At 37.2% G+C, this 22,383-nt stretch overlaps 1 protein-coding gene and 1 non-coding gene across 2 annotated transcripts in view; one reads left to right on the top strand and one right to left on the bottom strand.

Moving 5' to 3' along the window:
• Window positions 1–22,383, top strand: part of LOC134661382 (rho guanine nucleotide exchange factor 18) — an 82,082-nt gene continuing 59,699 nt past the window's right edge. The window contains exons 1-2 of the mRNA XM_063517440.1: window positions 1–512; window positions 1,484–1,545. Coding sequence (XP_063373510.1) covers window positions 1,503–1,545 — 43 coding nt within the window. The 5' untranslated portion in view covers window positions 1–512; window positions 1,484–1,502. The remainder of the gene's footprint in view (window positions 513–1,483; window positions 1,546–22,383) is intronic.
• LOC134662254 (U6 spliceosomal RNA) lies at window positions 16,731–16,834 on the bottom strand. Its single transcript, XR_010098056.1, has one exon. It is a non-coding gene; the product is annotated as a U6 spliceosomal RNA (small nuclear RNA).

Genomic DNA, 22,383 nt, shown 5'->3' with positions numbered 1-22,383 from the left:
GTTTCTCATATTTCTATCTCTCTCAATTTAAAGAAGAACGAAAGAGAAGCACCGTTTTGTGACAGCACCATGTAACACGGAGTTGTGTACATGTCACACGGGAAAGGTCACAGCCAAAATTTGTCGGCGTTGCCTTCCTCCTACCTGTCAAAGGTAGAAAAGTAGTCGACGAAGTTTTAAAGTTATTTTACTACATTCAAATAAAGTTGTTTAGAAGCTGTATTGTACTAAAGTGTTATTGAAGAATTGATATGTTTATAATCCCAATCGGACTAATACTAGGCGCTTGTGCAAAAGGTGGTCTAAGTTGAATAACTGTTTCTGTTGTGTAGGTGGCTGTCCCGATGATGTGAAAGTGTATTTTCGCATAAAATTTAGATCCCATTGTTTAAATATTTCCTGGTAATTGTTGGGAAAAACATACGAGAGGCTTGTTGTGTAAGAATACAGTCGTTTTGCAATGTGAATGTTGTCGCGGAGTCGCAGTCGATATACCGTGGAAGTAAATTTTGGTGAGTTTTTGATATGGTATTTCTTGTGTTATTTTGTCTAACCTATTAGTTTGTTAGTTCTGTGTTCTTTAGTTTATATAAAGTTGGAATTATGTGAAATTTTTTAACAAAATATATATATTTCAATGCTGTTTGTTATTAAACATAGTCCTAAATTATTTGCTGTATGCTGCTGCTGTAGATGTATACAGTGAAGGAAACAGTATGTTTTTTGTTCATTAATTTACATTATTAGACACTTAAGAACGCCAAAAAACCCATTTGCTTGATAAGTAATTCCATGTCATGCAAGAATAAATTTTATCATACTTGATATCCTATAATTAATTAATATCATAATGGTGTTGCAAGCAAATTGATCTAGATAATAGACTAATAGTTACATAACAAATATAATGCCGCAATGAAACAGTCAACTATATGCAATATAAGAGATTTTGTAAATTGAAAATATAATTATGTAGTTGAAATATACACTTAAAAAGAAATAAAAAAGGCCTTCTTCTCACAGGCAGTTTTCTGTGCTGCGGCTTGATTTGTACCAGCATCTTAAGTTTCTACATTCTATTTTGAGTCATGCCGGAGAGAGAGAGACCCTGACCGACTCTCTGGAGCACTAGGTCCGTTCGTTATTATTAAAGCCTTTATTATACGAACTGTTTACATTTTATTTTACAATTATTTATTATATGTTTATTTCCACATGCGTGTTCGTAAGGTATAATAAATAAAGATTGGTGTATCATTATATCATAAAACATTCACATATTATGTCAAACAATAATAGGGCCATTACACTAGTTTCCGTCCAGCTCTAGTTTTTCGTCTACTTGACGGAGTAGCAACTAATATATTTTATATTTATTTTGCTACACACAGGCACTCTTTTGTTCTCACTTATTTGTAGTCAAAAAGAATTACCATAAATGAAATAAAATAAAAAAGAATTTCAATTTTCTTTTTTATTACAGTTGCGAAGAATCCGCAGCAATGGATGTGCCATCACAGGAGACCGTGGGACTCTTGTCTTCAGGTAATTTTTTTTATATTTTAACTAGGTTCCTTTTCCTTACTTATCCTTAATACTTATCCTCACTGATTGATATGATTCTCTCGACATTATAATACAGACCACCTCAATTACTAGACAGAGAACATAAGATAATCGCAGTCACCACAAATAAATGCTCCCACACAAATTTAGTACGGGAGCGGGACCGCTTATTTCAGGTGTGCCCACCATTTCCAGAATATAAGCTTTTAGGGCATGTTATAGTATAAAATGGTGTAAAGTGTAAAAATAAGCATTTTACAATGTAAAGGCAGCATAATGCAGTGTCTGTGTAGTTGTGCGTCATCTTTTAAAAAAATTTTTTAGGGTTCCGTACCCAAAGGGTAAAAAACGGGACCCTATTACTAAGACTGCGCTGTCCGTCCGTCCGTCCGTCTGTCACCAGGCTGTATCTCATGTACCGTGACAGCTAGACAGTTGAAATTATCACAAAATGATGTATCTCTGTTGCCGCTATAACAAATACTAAAAATAAAATAAAATAAATATTTAAGGGGGGCTCCCATACAACAAACACGATTTTTTTGCTCTATTTTTTGTTGATGATGCGGAACCCTCCGTGCGCGAGTCCGACTCGCACTTGGCCGGTTTTTCTTTAGCAGCATTTGTAAAATACAGCCTTGTGTCCGGTGTGAGACTTAGCAGAGCGAAATATAACTGTCAGTAGAGCCCTCGTAGAGCCCAAAGATCTGAGATATAAAAGATGTCATGTATGGGATAGTATTTGCCACAAAATAAATGTTAATATTTGAAACCATTAGCTCCTCATTTCACCCCAAAGAAAGGGAAAAAAAATTGTCTCAAAATTTCTACTACACAATATACATTTTACTCCATTTTTAAGTCTATGAAGTATGGTCGTAACCATTTAAAAAAATTGGGGTCAGTTTTTATAATAAAAAAGGGTGTGTGATTCTGTTTAGAAATAATATTGTACAATTTTTCAAATGAAAATGCGAAATGTTTGAGAACATTTATTATTTTAAATAAGTCTAAAACAGGTAGGTACAAATTAGCACAAACAATTCTACTACTTAAACCGTGACCAACAATTTATTAAAATCTTAACTCCATTGTATATTCCCAAAGCATTTGTAAGACCATATGGCAATGATACAGTTACTTGCCTAATAGATTCTACGGTTGTGCCGCGAACGGTAACGAATCTTGTGGCTACGACAGAAGGTTCAAATTGGATTGTACAATGTTTTGAGATAATGCACGCATAGGCATAGTATTGATAAATGAGGTATTTCGAGAATGTTAGCCTTGTGTCTTTTACTAGGCATAGGACAATGTGACTGGTATTTATTATTTATTCTCATTCTTACCCAACCTTTATTACGGGAAGGATTATTATGATTGCCGATTTTAGTAAAGTATCTTTCACACATAGATTTTTCCATGATTTCTCAATCTTGGCTATACACGATTTAAAATACCTTTTACGAGAAAATCACTGCGCAATAATCTCACCAACAGTTAATTACTAGGGCTATAAAGGCACATGGGTTTGAGTTAAGTGGTAGGGCTATCATCATCATTATAATCAGCCCTTTATCGCCCACTGCTGAGCATAGGCCTCTCTTCTAGTACGCCACTTGTCCCGGTCCTGAACTAGTCTCATCCAGAAGTGATCCGCAATCTTCCGGATGTCGTCCTGGTCGTCCACCCAACGAGCCAACGGACCCCAGGGGGCTTACCGCGAAAACAGAACTTCGCAAATTGCGGGGATCTTTCTCTTTTACTCCAATGAAGGCGTAATAAGAATGACAGAGAAAGATGCCCGCAATTTGCGAACTTCGATTTTCGCGGTTATAGCCCTGGCGCTTCTTTCATTCGAAAGCGGCCACCGGTAGGGCTATACATACATGATATAGAGGTATGCAGTAAAACAGTCGTTGGCTCTTAAGAGGACAAAGGCTTGACGTCATCGATCCCAGCACGCGCCGGAAGCTTCGGGTCCGGAAATATCGAGTTACAATGCCGTGCGGGACCCGCCAGGTACCTCTACCTACCGAGTACCGATATCGAGCGATATATATCTAGACATCTACCAGTAATATGATTTCCTCAAGCATGCTCAGAAATGCCCGTATTTCGTTAGTGAATCGAACGGGAAGTGACTAAATTTAACCTTTCAAATTTATAAAGTAAAAGGATGGAACTAGGCATTTTCTGACGGGATAAGTTGCCAGAGCGAAGCTCAAGCAAGGTATTCTTAGTAGTAGTAGTAAAATTATCGTTTGAAAGTTCAATGGGGTTGGCAACTGTCAAAGGTTTTTCAGATGGCGCCAGCATAGGTATCTCTGTCAATCAAATTTAGTTATTTTTAGGGTTCCGTACCCAAAGGGTAAAAACGGGACCCTATTGCTAAGACTCCGCTGTCCGTCCGTCCGTCCGTCCGTCCGTCTGTCACCAGGCTGTATCTCACGAACCGTGATAGCTAGATAGATGAAATTTTCACAGATTATGTATTTCTGTTGCCGCTATAACAACAAATACTAAAAACAGAATAAAATAAAGATTTAAGTGGGGCTCCCATACAACAAACGTGATTTTTGACCGAAGTTAAGCAACGTCGGGCGGGGTCAGTACTTGGATGGGTGACCGTTTTTTTGTTTTTGATTGTTTTGCTCTACTTTTTGTTGATGGTGCGGAACCCTCCGTGCGCGAGTCCGACTCGCACTTGGCCGGTTTTTTTGAATTTCATGGCCTGGATCTGGTCTATAAACAAAACTATTAGAAAGGGGAAACCTATGCTGGTGCCATCTATAAAAACCTTAGGCCAGCCATTCTCAAAGTGTGTTCCGCGGAACCCTAGGGTTCCGCGACACCCCTGCAGGGGTTCCGCAAGAATTTAGAATAATTTAGAATAATAAAATAAGCATAATTATTATGCTTATTAATAAAAAATACACTTCTAAAAACTTGTTTTATTGTAGGGTTCCATCAAGTATTTCGCTTTCCAAAAGGGTTCCGTCAAAAAAAAAGATTGCGAACCGCTGAGTTAGGCAGTTGCCAACCCAACAAAAAATTGTTAAATTTGTACGGAATCCTCGGTGGGCGAGTCCGACTTGCACATGACCGGTTTTTTTTATCAAAATTGAAAACTCAAAAAAGGGAATTTTCGTACAAGTAGGAAAAAAACTCAAAAACGGTTCAACCGATCGATGATGTTTATCATATTTTTGTTGTTATTTTTATCTTACGTAATAATTGAATGGCGCCTTGTCAGCACTTTGAAAAGGCATATTTCGTTTATATTTATCACATTGTGATGCAAAATTGCAAACATAGTTAAGATCAAGGTAAAATACATGCGTTACATACGATTGACTCAATGTTTATGTTTATTGATTATGTTGTTATCAGACGCTAGAGACAGTTCGGATGAAATAATAACATGACAGGTTCCTTACGTAAAAATGATTACAGCATCTTATCTTAAGGCCCATCGTCCTACCTATAGTACTAATTGCTTCATTCTAATTTAAACCATATTCAATTGAAAAATTATTGCAAATTTTATTTCATTTGGTTTCTAAACAAAAAAAGTTAAACCATATTTCCTAAAACGTATCATTAATTGACAAACTTTCTTGTATGATGAGCCTTAGGAGAATAGTCAAAGTGTGATAGAGGAGACGTAACCATGGCAACCAGTTGCACAAGAAAGTTGGTTCACTCAGCTCTCAGTTGACAAGAGATCTTACTAGTTCATCTTGTGTCGTCGGTAACTGGAGTTGCCAGATTTCTTGAATTTTCTTAACATAGTGACATTTTGGCGATGTGGTAGATATGCGCCCGGAATGGGACAATGCCAGGAAGTTTCGGTAAGAGAATGAAGTATCAAAGTTTTTTGTGGAATTGTGATCATCATCTCACCTGCCTATGTATATAGGTCACATTCTTCATTTAAATCTTCTCCGGGCAGAGTTGTAGGGTTGGAGCCGGTGTAAGTTTATTTGACGTTCATAAGCGCATGGTAATTATGCCTACTTGAATAAACTATCTTTTATCTTATCTTATTCCTAGGACAGGCAGGCTCAGTTTTCTCTCATGCTAGCTCAATGCGGTTTGAGACTTGCAAAAAGCTTGTCTAGGTGCAAGTAGACTTTCCCCTGAGGCTAATACTGGTCAGGAGCTTCGTTTCGGACTCAAAATTTTTGTCATGACTTTTAGAGCTTGTATCTGGCAACCCTACTGGTACCTACAGAGGTGTGTAGTTCAACATCCGTGCTGTTGTTATTACTTGACGACTTCTCGCCTCATTAAAACCAGTATCAACTCTTCTCACAAAATGTTGTACGAGAAACTCAAACCATGTCTGCCTTCTTGCGCTTACCAATTGCTCCTCTCTTAGCTGCCACGGATCTCAAGGCTCAGATACACTAGTACCCGAGAATTCTCGCCTAGGCTAGGTAAGTCACGACAATACTGTGCCTGGATGGCTTCCCGCGGATCGATCGGGCGCCTGCGCGCCGCTCGCGCCTCGTACAAAGGCAAGGCTCGCAGCCCTGTCAAAATAATACTCGATTTTACCCTAATTTTCACCACTCACGACACTCGCTGGCCGAAAAAAAAATTATTCCTCACAAATGAAGACATTTTAAATAGAATCAAATAAAAATTCAAACCGTGACGCGTGTTTATTTTTACGTAAATTTATCGATTGTGTTTTTTTTAAGTGTTTTTTCTTGATGTGCGTGTTTCGTGCCGGTTTTTGAAGAAAATTGTGTGGTTGAAAATGTAGCGAGTTGAAGTCAAGGAGGTGAGTGCTACGGCTAGTACTTGTGGCTGCTTACTTGTTGCGCTAGCTTGTTACGTAATGCATTATATTTCGGGCCGCTGGGTTTGGGTTCTGGACCCTAGTCTAGGTATAGTAAATTAATGTACCTCTCATTTTATTTAAAGAAAAATGAATTCACAAGAAATATAGATGTCCCAAAAATACACAGATATATATTTTATTTATTTATTGTTGCTTATGCTGGGACACGGCTTCGTTTATGCAACTGTTTCTTCTATTAAAATAATAATTAAATAAAAAGCGGCCAAGTGCGAGTCGGACTCGCCCATGAAGAGTTCCGTATTTAGGCGATTTATGACGTATTAAAAAAAAACTACTTACTAGATCTCGCTCAAACCAATTTTCGGTGGAAGTTTACATGGTAATGTACATCATATATTTTTTTTAGTTTTATCATTCTCTTATTTTAGAAGTTACAGGGGGGGGGGGACGGGACACATTTTACCACTTTGGAAGTGTCTCTAGCGCAACCTATTCAGTTTAGAAAAAAATGATATTAGAAACCTCAATATCATTTTTGAAGACCTATCCATAGATAACCCACACGTATGGGTTTGATGAAAAAAAAAATTTTGAGTTTCAGTTCTAAGTATGGGGAACCCCCAAAATTTATTGTTTTTTTTTTCTATTTTTGTGTGAAAATCTTAATGCGGTTCACAGAATACATCTATAGGTGAACCAGGATCTATTGAGGGTGCGCCATATTACGGAAATTTGTTGGTACTAATTTCTAGCAATGGCAACAATTTTAATAATAGACAACATCTACCCTCTATGATAGTTGTCAATATTGACAATGTAAACATTGCTTTGTCTAGTTTCGTGTGAATTATTATTAGACTGCAATAATCATGCCGAAAGTTTTAGATTTTACAGAGAAAAAAGTTGTAAATAGTGTATAAGTATAGTTATTTATTGGAAAAAAACGTGCGGGAGAGAAATTACTTCCATTAAAAACATAACGAAATTAGCATGTGAATTGACGGGTAAGTTTCAAACTTATAGACAAATGTCACTATAGTCAGGTCGTCACGATTTGGTTGATGTCTTAATGACTGAAGAATATTTAGATTCCGATTTTGAGTATAATGTTGAGAACGAGTCAAATTCCTTCATGACTGAAGAATATTTAGATCCCGATTTCAACTATGCTGAATAGAACATATTTGGTACGTTAAATAATTTTATTTGTAAAATTATCTATATAAATTCTTACTTATAACTCTTGCGTTACTTATTGACTTTACGCTATTCATTTTATCTAAATCGAGTCAGCCATTAAAGCGTAAAAACCGAAGAAATATCCAATCATCAAACTTCGCACTTATTAAAGTTGTCGGAATAAAACAAAAATCATCTGCCAATTTCCATTGTCCCCACTATACAAATTGTTGCTATATAAAATTCAAAACGAGCGCCCTCTTGACAATACTCCCAAAGTTCTGGTTTACCTATACTTACCAAGTTTCAACAGTATAGTTCTTATAGTTTCGGAGAAAAGTGGCTGTGACATACGGACGGACAGACAGACAAACAGACAGACAGACATGACGAATCTATAAGGGTTCCGTTTTTTGCCATTTGGGACGGAACCCTAAAAAGGGTCTTACGGTTTCTAAGATACCTAATTGTAAAATCGATACACAAAAACCCCTATACTTGTTTGTTTGTAACGTAATGTTTTAAAACATTAATAAAATAAATGAAACACTAATAGTACTTACCAAAAACAAATGCGCTTTATGTGTGGATGACAAACACAATTCAAAACCCATCCTTTGATTTAAATTATGTTTACAATAGATATGTATAATGCAGTTAGTAAATAATCGATAATAGTTCACCGCCTACTTCAACACCACCTGTAGGCAGATCGTAAATCTGCCAACCTTTAGAAAAGACACAAGCTTTACCAGTCCAGGACCATGAAAAAGGACAGTACATACAAAACTTAGGAAGATGAAAATGTGTACCCTAGAGACGTTAAAATACGCGGCAGAAGTGTTTAAAGACCATGGACATGAGTTACTCTTTTACGTATAAATAAAATAAAATACGATTAGCTTAATTACGATTAACTAATACAGCGGTTCTCAATCTTTTTTTTTGACGGAACCCTTTTGGAAAGCGAAATACTTGATGGAACCCTACAATATAACAATAGTTTTTAGAAGTGTATTTTTTTTATTAAATAAACATAATTCTAAATTCTTGCGGAACCCCTGCAGGGGTGTCGCGGAACCCTAGGGTTCCGCGGAACCACCGCGGAACACAATTTGAGAATGGCTGAACTAATATAACGCTTCCGAAGTAGGTACCTATAGGATTCGCAATGTCGAAAGACGCCTAATAAAATAGTCCTACATTTAAAACAGTGAGTAAAATATATCAAAATTTTTAAACAGTGCTGACAATGACTATACAGGTATTGTGGCGTGTGTGGGCTCTACCTACCTACTTACCTATGCTAGTTGATTTTGAAACCTATTAAAATTAAAAAAATCCAACATAGTTCATTCAACTATGTTGGATTTTTTTAATCGAACGAAACAAAAGAAATGCATCAACGCTATTCCAATTGAAAAATATACCTAATTAAAGTACATAATTAATATACTACAGGTGGGACTGTGGGCCTTAATATGAGGCTTGGCCAATACCAAAACTGTCGAGAACAGGAAAACCAAGTTTAGGAGCTATAGACAGTTAGACACAGACAGACGTTTATAATCTATGCTATCCTACTATACTATATCGTATTTCCATCGTCTTTAAGCCGACGACAATACGACCCAAAGCCCTACCTGTATAGTTCGTTTTTAGGGTTCCGTACCCAAAGGGTAAAAACGGGACCCTATTACTAAGACTTCGCTGTCCGTCCGTCCGTCCGTTCGTCCGTCCGTCTGTCACCAGGCTGTATCTCACGAACCGTGATAGCTAGACAGTTGAAATTTTCACAGATGATGTATTTTTGTTGCCGCTATAACAACAAATACTAAAAACAGAATAAAATAAAGATTTAAGTGGGGCTCCCATACAACAAACGTGATTTTTGACCGAAGTTAAGCAACGACGTCGGGCGGGGTCAGTACTTGGATGGGTGACCGTTTTTTTGCTTGTTTTGCTCTATTTTTTGTTGATGGTGCGGAACCCTCCGTGCGCGAGTCCGACTCGCACTTGGACGGTTTTTTTTTTAGCATTAGAAATAAGGTATACAATCTTGATGTGTCTTTTAATTGAAAAACACATTTTAAAAATAAGTTACGGCAAATATGTAACAATTATGAATCTAATACGATCATTTATTTTCTTCTGCTTTCATAAGTAATAGTTACCGATTTTTAAAAAGCGTTTTCAATTAAAAGACTGGTCGAGATCTCTTACCTTCTTTCAAGTTCTTTCTAATGCAAAAAAAACGAACTGTAGTAATTAACTCAATGACATTTCTACCATTTTCAATTGGAACATTTGGAACAAGGGGTTTGCATTTATTATGTCTCGTTTTATTTTATTACGAAAGAAATTTCACCTTATATCCCCTTTGATTTCTAATTCCACTATATTTTTTTTATCGTGACACCAATGTTAAATAAGTTTCAAGTATAGTGTTGCAACTATGTTAATAGCACTGCGCACTATTTAGGTCATGTCGCCTATTCAACGTTTTGCTTTGAGACCGCTAAAGAGGTCTTTAAAAGGAAAGGTCTATTCAGTAAAGTTCTCTTGCATGAACAGAGCTTCCGATATTTGCACCGTCTGCAATACGTGCTAAACTAAAATTAAAAAAAAAACAAACACTCCCTATTTTTAAGACCAAATGTTTGTTAGAGAAATTTTATCCTGAATAATAGTATATCGATTAGTATAATAAAATAGGGAGTGTTTTTTATTTTTTATTTTAGTTGGTTCGAGTCCCGGGCGAGGCAAGCGAGTTTTAGAAAATCTTTGAATGCAGTTTTGTTTCTTTTTAAAAATAAAGGAATGTCTCCTTTATGTAAAATGAGCTTGAGGATTTAAGGTTCCCTCCAGGGCCCGACTTATCTTTCCACACTGTATATGAACATTTCATGAGAATCATTAGTGCATATAGTGCATTAGTTTTAATGACTACATGCCATTATTTTTATATCCGACTACGTGAAGGTTTGTGATTTTAGCTGCTCGTTTATTATATTATGTATGTACAACTATTTATGATTATGTTGTATGTAACGAATTCCGGTTCCGAAAGATGCAAAATAGTTTTGCTCAAAAACAATTTTCAGCACACATGCTATCACCAATTTTAGGGTGAAACATTATTTAAGTAAGTAGTTATTTTTAGGGTACAAATTTAATCAAGTAGCGATGATAAATTTAGATTAGATCGGACTGTGCTCAAATTGGTTAGATAATCTATAGATAGGTATAAGTGACCTTGGGGAAAGACCAGATATTTAAATAAGTTTTGTTCGATGTTCGTGTAATAGCTGCGACGAATTACACACAAAGAAACACAGGTTATGAATATGCCCTTTAGTTTATCGTACAGGCACAATTATATATGCATGGTTAGTTTGGGCAAAGTTTGGCCTATTTTTGATCGAGTTTATGAGTATGATTGATTAGTCATCAAGTAAGTAAATCTAGGTTCTCATCTTCAAACCCTAACTGTACTAATAGAACATGAAAATCCGAAAATTTTTCACGTTACATAATCTCTAAAACTTAGATGACACCATTGTTTCTATTGTAGTGACGATTTGTCTCTTATGGCTCCTCTACACGTTGGGCCAACGCCGGCCACTCCAAGGGACGCAGCCATGCGGTAGAATGAGATAGCAATATCACTTGCTCCCTCTAACGCATAAATGCGTCCCTTGGAGTGGCCGGCGTTGGCCCATCGTGTAGAGGAGCCATTAACGTGAGACGACTTGTACAAATCATTAGTACCTATTAGTAAATGGCTTTTACGGTGCGTCATTATAACCGATCTAATCGCTAAATGAGCTTGGCTGGTCTAATCAGTCAGTATTATTCAACGTCTTAAACCATCATCAAAAGTACCTAGCGAGTCTGCCTATTACGCGTCAAAAATATCTACCATTCCCTAACAGCAGAAAGATTTATATCTAGCTAAAAAATTACCTATACCCGGGTGGCAGATACTTTGTTCCATCCAATATTGATGCTGACTGTAACACAAAAGTAACACGAAATCAGAAACAGATTTACAATGTTAATAAAGTTATCAACAGCCGGTTTCACCGCTATAAGGCCTATAAGTGGTCTCTTCCAGACAACCTTATGATATTTATTCCTATAAGATCCTCCGTTACAGGTGCCGGGTATATTTGTATAAATACCTTGCGAGGATAATACCTACACGTGCCTACAAGATCCGATTTTGTAGAAATTCTCTCAGGTATTTGATTTGCGTTCAGGCTGTCATATAATATTACGTTCTTGTTACGAGGAACAGTCGGCCTGACAGGGGTTTCATACCCATGTTATATACATATGTGTCGGAAATTTATGACATGCTCTCAAAGCGCCTATTATATTCAATAATTTTCGTATAACATACGTACGTATACGTGTAACGTACGTAGTTTCGACACCACAGTGAAAAAAACCATCAATCGGACTTTTGTCTTCAGGGTTCTGTACTTACCGTCCAATTTTTTCTTCCTTAATACCTTCTCACACCTTACTGTTTTTTTTATGACAGCGTTTTACACAAAAATAAAACGCTAATTAAATAACTTACCATATTCGGAACCTAAAGTAATATATTGAGAGTGGCAACACTGTAGTTAGTCGTATTGTCCTTTTCTAGCATATACGTCCATCTCTCTCCCACACCCCCACCACTTCAGGCAGTTGCGTTTGACAATTTTGACAGTTAGAAACAAACGCAAATTACCTCATTGTCTCAAAATTATACATATTTACACCAGGCAGGATTAAAACTTTAGGTTCCGAATATGGTAAGTTATTTAATTAGCGTTTTATTTTTGTGTAAAACGCTGTCATTAAACAACTGTACCGATATTCGGAACCTAAAGTAATATATTGAGACGTGTTTGTTATCGCCTGGTGGTGGGAAGACGCCAAGCCAATGTGATTATACATGTACTTACATATTATGTATATGTAATATTATTATATTAGGAGTGTTTAATTAATTAATTAATTATGTAGTACACCCTTTATTTTAATACATGTGAGGAGAGAGGTATTTAGTAAAGCATACAATTTTATATACCATTATATTATGATACTAACTTTCCATTTTATATACGTATTTAATGTAGGTACTTATAAATTTTCAACGAAAATAAGTGAGTCACCACAAGGGTGCTATAGTACTTAATTATATGTATGTGAGACTATGTAAAAGAAGATAAGTCAGTCTACTCTTCAGGGAGCATACAACATCTGTGATATGGAGTGATGTAATTAAAATATGAAAAGATAAAAATCATAAAGTACTCGAGTAGTTTTTATTTATAACTCCCAATTATTGACAAATTTGATAATAATTATCTAGTAAGGTAAGCAGTTGCAGGATATAACAAGGACAAGACCTTTCTTATTTCCAGAATCCCTCAGGATTAAGTAGACGAATATTTTAAATATTCGTTATATCACTATCACTACCCACAAAGTTAATATTGGGTAGGTACTTAATAAAATGTCATAGGGAATACTTTTAATGATTTTACTGAATTCTTTTAATGACTGTGAGCCAGTGTGAGCTATTTATTTGGTTATAGCTATAAAATGCATTTAATCGTTTTTACGCTTTACTAACGCGAACGCGAGCTAATGGACCTAAACAAACCTTACTTAAAATTGTGAAGGTTACTTTGAGAGCTTAAGCCATATCATAATACTCATGTGGGCACTAGTTACGACGCTTTTTGGTGCTCTTGGCGTTCAAATGGTAAATGTAGAATTGCCACAGAGCTTTATCAATGATATTTGTATAGGTGCAGCTCATTCTGCTTATATTCATGTTTAGCTATCATCAAGTGACCTTAATTGTACTCATTATTGTCTATATATGCAGTATGAGTAGTTTACCTTATCTGGTGCCTACTAGTAGACATAAACTTGATTGTTTCTGAACGCTAAAGTGGCTTAATTTATGTAAACCATTCATAGACATAGCTTAATTCTGAATATTCAGTCTTCTCTTTCCAGATTAAGAATAAGGTACTTAATTCGAAACCTTAGCTCATCGCATATGTGTTTTTAACCAAAATGAAAATTTGTGTTTATTTTGTGATTTTACATTATTTGCAATAACTGTGCGGAACCATGGGGTCCCCGACCTTTTGCCGGGCACCCGTGGGCCCAAAGCCAACAGCGCAGATGCCGTTTAAGAGGAACCTCTATTTTATCCAATGCTAGGGTCAACACTTTGTCGAATATATTTGATATTTATGTATATTTATCCTCCTTATGACCTAAGGGTAGGTAATTGTAACTTTTTGATATCAAATATACGCAGAATAGTCAATTATTTTGTATTCTGAAGTGCATATAATATTACTGGATTTGGGCCAGTGTGCTTTTGTATACTATATCTCTGGCCTACTATATAGGCTAGTCTATTAACATCCCGCCTCCTGGAAGGCAGTATACAGACTTCTTAGATATATTCACGGTAGTGCTAAGAGTGTGGACCTGGTTTTCCGACACTTGACTGCATGAGATTATTTTTTTCCAGGTCTCGAGCAAGAAGGGTGCCTAGATAGGTTGAGGTCCTCAACTTGTGGATTTGGTAGGAGCAAGACACAGACGGGGTGTAAATTAGTTAATCCACCATGTTTCAAGAGATTCATGTGCATTCATGCCTTCAGGTTACACTGTAGAGACAGACTAACACTTTGGCAGAGTTTTGCTAACATATAATAAATGATTGCATTTGTTTGGGTGTACAATTACATGTTCCACACCAAAAACATAATTATTTATATATTTCAATCTATTTTTGAAAGGTTTGCGTTTCAAAATAGCTTCGCCTTTTCGCAAGGCGTGCTCCTGTTCCCCTATTTTATTGTGCAAAGCGAACAGTATCACAATGCTATAATTTTGTATAAATTGAGAACTAGAGGGTCATGCCCTAGACGTGACCGCCCAGAAACTGTGCTAGAACCGTCCGTGCAAACCATTCAGTCACTATTTTTAAAAACCTTTTGTAGTGGGTACATTCCACGGTCTTAAATTTATTAAACGTGTAGTATCAAACTATGACAAGTCATGATAAGTGAAATAAGTGATAACAGTATCTGGTCCGTGCATAGAAGCACTTGCTCTTGAGGTTAGGGCATGGGTAGTTTATTATAAACTTAATCCGTGCATAGGAGCACTTACGATACAGGTGGTTTAAAACTTCCAGGGTCACAATACAGACACAAGGGTGTAAAATACATAATTCATAAACGCCCGTTAGGCCAGTTTTGTATATTTTATTTCAAACATGCTTGTGCAGCACCGCCAGCACATGATAATTTTCCTAATATACCATGGCAGTCAGGGATATAATAATTATGTAAAAAGGTAGGTAACCTTGGTCATGTCGTGTACATAGGTAGGTACTCGTAAACATGTTAACTGAAAGACAAGTGCTCTCCAGCCATATATAATTTATGCAACTGTGAGCTTCTCTTACATTGGGATCATATGTATTTATTTCTAGTCTGTCATATTGTAGCAAGCCTAGACTTCAAAGGTTTGTAGATGTTTATAGGGCCGTTAAACGGACCCTTTGTACACCTTGAGCAGGCTGTTTGTTTCACACCATGGGTAATATATATTGTAAACATAGCTTATTTCAGAATGGAATCGTAAGCTCTGTCGTGTCGTGAGCTTACCGAGCCTGATTTAATTAGAGTCCACAGATTGTATGGACCTTGGAGGATTGACCACTCCTTATTCTAATTATCAATATTCTGCCTGGGCTTATAGTCGAAATTAGGTGACTAAATCTCTTAGTATTATCTATGCCACCCAAGTTATGAGGCTTAGCGTCTCCAGACCACAATTTTATATTAGGGTGCAAAGATTTTTTCATCTTTAAAATAAAAATGAGTCGAGATAGGCCTGGAATCTTAGGTTTTTATTTTACCTATTATAATTTTAGAAATGTTATGTAAATGGAAAGCAGTTTTCACTTTTACCACAGTTAATTAGCCCAATTTCGGGTTTAGCCAATAGGGTGTTCGGGACCCTTGAAATAGATTGGTAAACAAAAATGAAAACTCTAATAACGAAGCCTTGCCTATTTCGCCTGATTTTTACCCAAAACATTATTTTAAACCATTTTTACTTTCTCTAAAAAGAGATATTTACAACTTAATCTTTGTAATATTTTTGTGATTGTGGTCTACTCGCACGCCTGTGTTATGACCATATCATTTATATTTCTGTGAATATGTCTGACGTGCCTTGCGCAGGCTTACATAGGTTATAATATCATCATCAATAACATGACGTCAGTTTGTGAACGAATCAAAGATTCTTTTGGCACACCTTACGCAGGTGTAAACATGGCAGCCTTGCGCAGGTTTAGATAGGTACATAATATATTGGTTTCATCACAAATAACTTGACGTTAGTTTGTGAACGAATCAAAGATTCTTTTGGCACACCTTACGCAGGTGTAAACATGGCAGCCTTGCGCAGGTTTAGATAGGTACATAATATATTGGTTTCATCACAAATAACTTGACGTTAGTTTGTGACCGAATAAAAGATTCTCTTAGGCGCACCTTAGCAGGTGGAACCATAACAGACGTAAGTTTAAGAATAAGTATCATTCAAATCAAATGTCAAAAAGTTTATGGGTAATATTCCCTAAGTTGCGGGTTCCTTGCTCGACAAGGTGAAAGGCTTTACGCCGGCTTTAACAGGCACTTTTAGAAAGTGTCAATCACGGTGACGTGCAGATTTGCCAAAAACTAAACTTTAACTCTACAGTTAACTAATATAATTTGACAATATGAACCAAACCATGCGTCTTCGTCAATGAATCAATCTAAAGATTCCCGTATCGTTAATGCCCTTCCATGTCACAGGCTTCCGATTTTATTTGAAACGTTTAAGTGTACTATTTATGTAGGTAGGTAAGTAGGCTTAAGAATTGACCCTCTTGTATGTAGTTACGTATAGAATTAATAATCAAGTTATTCAAATTCAAAATAACACAAGCACATATAGCACCTACATGCAAGAGTTCTTTTCCTTAACCTTTAAAGCTGTAAGTACCTGCTAAGTTATATATTTAAGTAGGTACCTACCTACATAAATCAAAGATCTAGTTGGAGAGATATAAGTTGATAGATACAGAGTGAAATACTTCACGAATTCGCATGTCATTCTTGCGCAGAGCCATGCTAATCTCTCTCTATGTCTAGTCAGATTTAAGTTTATGTACTGCCGAAGTACTCACTTTCCACAAAAATAAATGCAATGTTTGCGATGTAGGTTTGTTCGTTACCTTGTGTCCCTTAGAGCGAAAATATCGTCGACTCCTATTCGGGTACACGTTATTTATCAGCAAGTTTATTACCAAAAAATTAATTTTGCAATATTATATTAACCCGGAACGGGATAAAAAGATAAATTGCTGATAGATACTTGGACAGATAAAAAACCTACACGTCTATAAGCTTCTACCTTAATACGTAGGTTCTACGTAACACGTATTAACTATCCGATCCATTCGTATTCGAAAACACAAATCACTTGAAAGGGTATACCTCCACACATCACCATTTAAGTATTATATAATTTCAACCGTTATTATACACACACAAAGATTTAAACTAACAAGACTCGGAAGAGACTTAATAAAATTAAATTATAATGGTGACACGTGCACGCTTTACCAGCTCGATGTGTTTTCTACCATGTGTTTTAGTATTTTCATTGGCATAGCCACGGTGCGCGCAGGCAGCCTTTGAAAACACTTGCACATCACTATTCCGGATCATTTTTATTTGCTAGATAGTTTAACGGACAACTAAATTTAAATATTTATTTCGAACGGCAAAAGCCGTTAGAAACTGTTTTTCAATATAGTCAGCTAAACTGGGGTACAAATTCAAAAACTCACCAGCAGTTTAGCTTCACGACCTTCCAGATGGAAAAACAGCAAGCCAATGAGGTAATTTGCGTTTGTTTCTAACTGTCAAAATTGTCAAACGCAACTGCCTGAAGTGGTGGGGGTGTGGGAGAGAGATGGACGTATATGCTAGAAAAGGACAATACGACTAACTACAGTGTTGCCACTCTCAATATATTACTTTAGGTTCCGAATATCGGTACAGTTGTTTAATTTGTTGTAGGACTTGTAAGTTTTTAGCCGTTATAAAAATCATAAATGTTATGGACTGGGGAAAAAGATACTCATCCCTTTCGTTTGGGTGCTAGTAGTAGCATAAGACAAAGACAGTATGATTCTCTCTGTCTATGTTTGAAACGAGACAGTCCTGCCCTAGTAGCACGGTCGCATTTTTATCGTTTATCACCATGCCTGTCACGTTCTAACAAGTATGTAAGTGCGAAAGTGACGGGCATAGTGATAGTCGATAAAAATGGAACCGTGCTGAGCCCGCTGGGCCAAACTAGACATTTAAATATTATATGCACGTTATAAGTGTACATATGCTTACCGGATATCCCATCCAGTCCGCCACGTTGGTGTTTACTGAGGCAGAAACCGATAAGTAACCCTCTGACGGAAGGGGATATTGGCAGGACGTCCCTATTGCGTGCGGGATATTGCCACTATTGCCAGCTATAGTCTGTTAAACCAACTTGTCAGTGGTCAAAAAAACGCGACAAATTTGAAAAATGTAGGGGCGAAAGTTCAATCATCCGTAGTAATTTTGACACCTACTTTTTATAACTAAAGATAACTTTAACCACCAAATTCTTTTGACACATTGTCGACCCTCCTCTACGAAAATATTTAACATTAATTTCATTATACTTAGTATTATTTCATTATATTTGCTACGACGTAGCGTTTCGCGCGTAGCGTTGCATTGCAAAAAATGAGTTAACCGGTATTAAATATCGACACGAACAAAGTGCCAAACAAAAATGTTCACACTACCACAGATCAAATAATAGTACTAGGTACAGAAGACTCACTCTCTAACAAAACGCGTCTGTTACGATCAGCACAGATATGGCCGCTAGGTGGCGACAGCGCCACGCGCGGCTTATGGCTTTCCCGAAAATTGGGGTGGAACGGATGTACTTTTAGCTACCTGTAGCAAAGCGACGAAATCGCGGAGTGAGCCACGCCTGACACTACCTTAATTTCGTGGCAATAAGGTCGTGTATACATATGTTTGGCACTTTGTTCGTGCCGATATTTCATTGTACGTGCTTTTGTCTGACGTCTCATTCGCTTTTTGTTGGAAATAAACGCCCCTTACGAGTACATGGAAACAAAATCGATAATCCTTTGTAATCTTTTAACGCTTCTTGTGTCTAATTCGTCGGTCTCTATGGCGCCCCTCAGCTCTGAAGTGAATTTTGAGATCACTTCAATACAGTTGGCCCAGATAATGTCTGATATTTTCATTTTATTCTTAATTACATCTAGACATAAATATTCTTTAAGGTGCATTCAGAAACGAGATCACTACGAAATTACGAATCTTATCTATACCCTTAAACGAGCAATTCTTGTATATATATTTATCTACTGCGAGGATCTCGGAAATGGCTCAATTTCGATGAAATTTGCCATATGGGGGTTTTCGGGGGCGGTCGATCTAGCTCTTAGGTCTTATCTCAGTTTTCCGAGCAAAGCTCGGTCTCCCAGATATTGTTTATTAAATTCGCAGTACCTATACTTTATAATCTAGCATAACTTTCCAAGACGCCTAAAGGATTTTTTACATTTGCGACAGTACCTAATGCAGTCGGCAGTAATGTCCCGCTGCAATGCTGCCGCAGCAATGCTGGTGTAGTCTGAATCCGAACGGTACCTTAAGTTGTAGAGGCGCTACGTAAATTGTTGAAGTATAACATACATACATACATACATATAATCACGCCTATTTCCCGCAGGGGTAGACAAAGACCACGGATTTCCACTCGCTACAATCCTGGCATACCTCTTTCGCTTCCTTCACTTTCATAACATTCCTCATACACGCTCGCCGGTTTACGGTGCTCTTGAATTGGCCTTCCTTCAGGATTTCCCCGATCTGATCAAAGAAAGTCTGCCGAGGTCTACCTTTTCGAACTCCCGCTTCTACCTCTCCCTTATGCACTCTTTGTTGGCCTTCTTTCACTCATTCTTTCCACGTGTCCAAACCCCAAACCATCTTATCTTAACATACCTTTCTCAATGTTTGTCACTACATCTTCATTCAGTCCACAAGAAAGCGCTTGTATTTTAGTTACCCCAATGCACCCTAACGAAATCTGAACCGGAATATACGTCACTATTTCCTCTTTACACAATAATTACCATAGAACCCCCATTCCCCTCACCTTGAGCGGACAATGTTCGAACCTACAAAATGCATAATGTAGGCCGGGCCGAGCGACCTACTTGCAGTGGGTCAAGGTTGCCCGGGACCAGTGCACTGGGACCCCTTCCGTGCTCCTGGTGCCACAATAGGTGTCAACTTGACGCTAAGGACGGTGGGGAATAGGCGCTTAGACAAAAGTTGATGTCTTATTGAAGCAAGTAGGGTGAATGAATGAATAGGCATTTGTATTAACAATGTTTTCTCTTAACTTTTTGGTACCGAAACGATAAATGTGAACACTAATTCTGTGTGTTGATTAGGAGGCGTATTCTGATTGTAATAATAGGTTAAAACTTAGAAGGTAAAATACCCCTTTATTTCAAATATATATTTTTAATAAAAGTTTACAATAATTATCCTTTTTGAAGGAGTGGCCAGACACAGCATTGGAAAGAGATCTGTGAAGAAATTGGGGGGAGGCCTTTGCCCAGCAGTGGGACACGAAGGCTCCCAATAATAATAATAATACAATCATTCAATTCACAATATGCATATCCTAAAATAGGTTATAAATCTCAAACACTCACTCAATTTTAATGCCTTCCATTATGTAGCAGTCACATAAACTACAATTGACTATCCTGTTCCGATTTATCCCACAGAGCGAGGGCTCTTTCTAAACTGGTCAATTCCCCAGTGGTTGGGCGGCATAAATATTTACATGTGGTCTTTGCTGTTACATTTGGCTTAGTTAGAGCCGTGTTGTGCAGTTAATGGATTATTGGGGTTGGATGGATACACACGTTAGGACAGTCAAGAGATACGTTTACTTTAACCCGCTTGTTAGTTGTATAATGTCGGGTACCTACCGATGCCGATGGTCAGGCGACATAAATATTTACATACGGTCTTAAAATATTTAACTACTTAAAAAAATAAATAAAATCTGTTATTTCAGACCAAGTTGATCCATAGTTTGTTGGTAACAGTGTAACGAGTATCTTAATAACTAGGTATGTTATTGGTACAATCCAAAAAAAAATACGAAATATGTATAATACAAATTCAGTATGGATAACCATTGAGAGGGGCAAGAAAGCTGAAAGGCAATAACCTGCTCTACTTGGCGCTACCAATAGCCACTTCAACCCAGTCCCAGTAGCGCGTGAGAGCACAGTCGAGCCGCTCTGCCAACACCCTCAGTAGGCCGTTGCTGCTGCCACGTATACGTATATTACTTGCTACATTTGACTTAGTTCGAGCCGTGTGGAGTTGAAATAATACACACATTTATAGGATAGCCAAGAGATACCTAATACAACTCCAAACTTGTAGGTAGCTTCTAGCGGTTAGTCGAGGTTTCTAAAATCCCTGATACTCGCGAACTGTGTGTCGCAACCCTGATAAAGGACGAAAAATCCTGACCTGTCAGGGGACGTATGGCGACGTTAGGTTAGGCGAACTCTATGCCTTCTTACACAAATTAAAAGGAAAATATTATCCTCTTGTGGCAAGAGAAGGCGACCTCTGGCACCTAAAAACGCGGTAAAAGCCACTTGTGGGCTTAATGAGCCAATTAAATTTCAACAATAGCCTATCCTCCTCGCATTCGCACTTAACGGGTGTGAATTAGGAGTTGTGTGCATTTTGACACGTACTTTTGGGGGTTTTGTGATAACTTTTAACTGAGGCGATTTTTTAATTCCTATGCCAAAAGAAACGGAGAGAGAAAATTTCGATGTTATTCTTTGTCGCAGATGCCCTTACCCAATTGGTCTGTGGGATTCCAGTGGATGTCTGGCCTTAGTATTCACATTTAGAAGAATCCATGGATACATAGGTATACATAAATAGCATAAGTAAAAGTAAAAATACATAAGTAAGTATATGTCAAATATAAATATTTGACATATACTTACTTAGTTTACTTACTCTAACTATTAATGTATATTTACCAGATTTATATTTACACAGTACGGTCACGCTATTAATGGTTGATCCATTTAGGGTTTCAGCTTTGGTTGTTCAGGCAAAACAGTACATAAATAGATTAACAATTACAATCCGTAACTAAACGCAAGTTATCGTTTAAGCGAAATAAACTGCATTATTCTTTGTCGCATAAGGTAAACGTACTGGTGCTCGACGCGGTACCAGTACATGTCATCTTGAAACTTAAGTTATTGTCAATAGAGGTGACAGCAGGGTGTCATCTATTGGGCATTAGCATGTCGAGCACTGGTACTTTTACCTTATCACAATTAACCTAATACTCTTGCACAGAGTAGAGCACAAGTTACACAAAGCGAAACGTTTAGTTGTATTAGCAAGTTGACAAAGTTACCAACTCTGCCGGGGTTAGCTCAGATGACTGTTGCGATAATCCATTCACTGTTGCACGTTTGTTGTTTGATATTGTTTGTTTAATTGTTTATGTTTACAAAGTGTTAATCTATCTTGTAAATAGGTGAAAACTTGCAAATGTATTCTAACGTA

This window comes from Cydia amplana, chromosome 2 (genome assembly GCF_948474715.1).
Source record: "Cydia amplana chromosome 2, ilCydAmpl1.1, whole genome shotgun sequence".
NCBI lineage: Eukaryota > Metazoa > Arthropoda > Insecta > Lepidoptera > Tortricidae > Cydia > Cydia amplana.
This window is presented reverse-complemented; position numbering and strand designations above follow the sequence as displayed.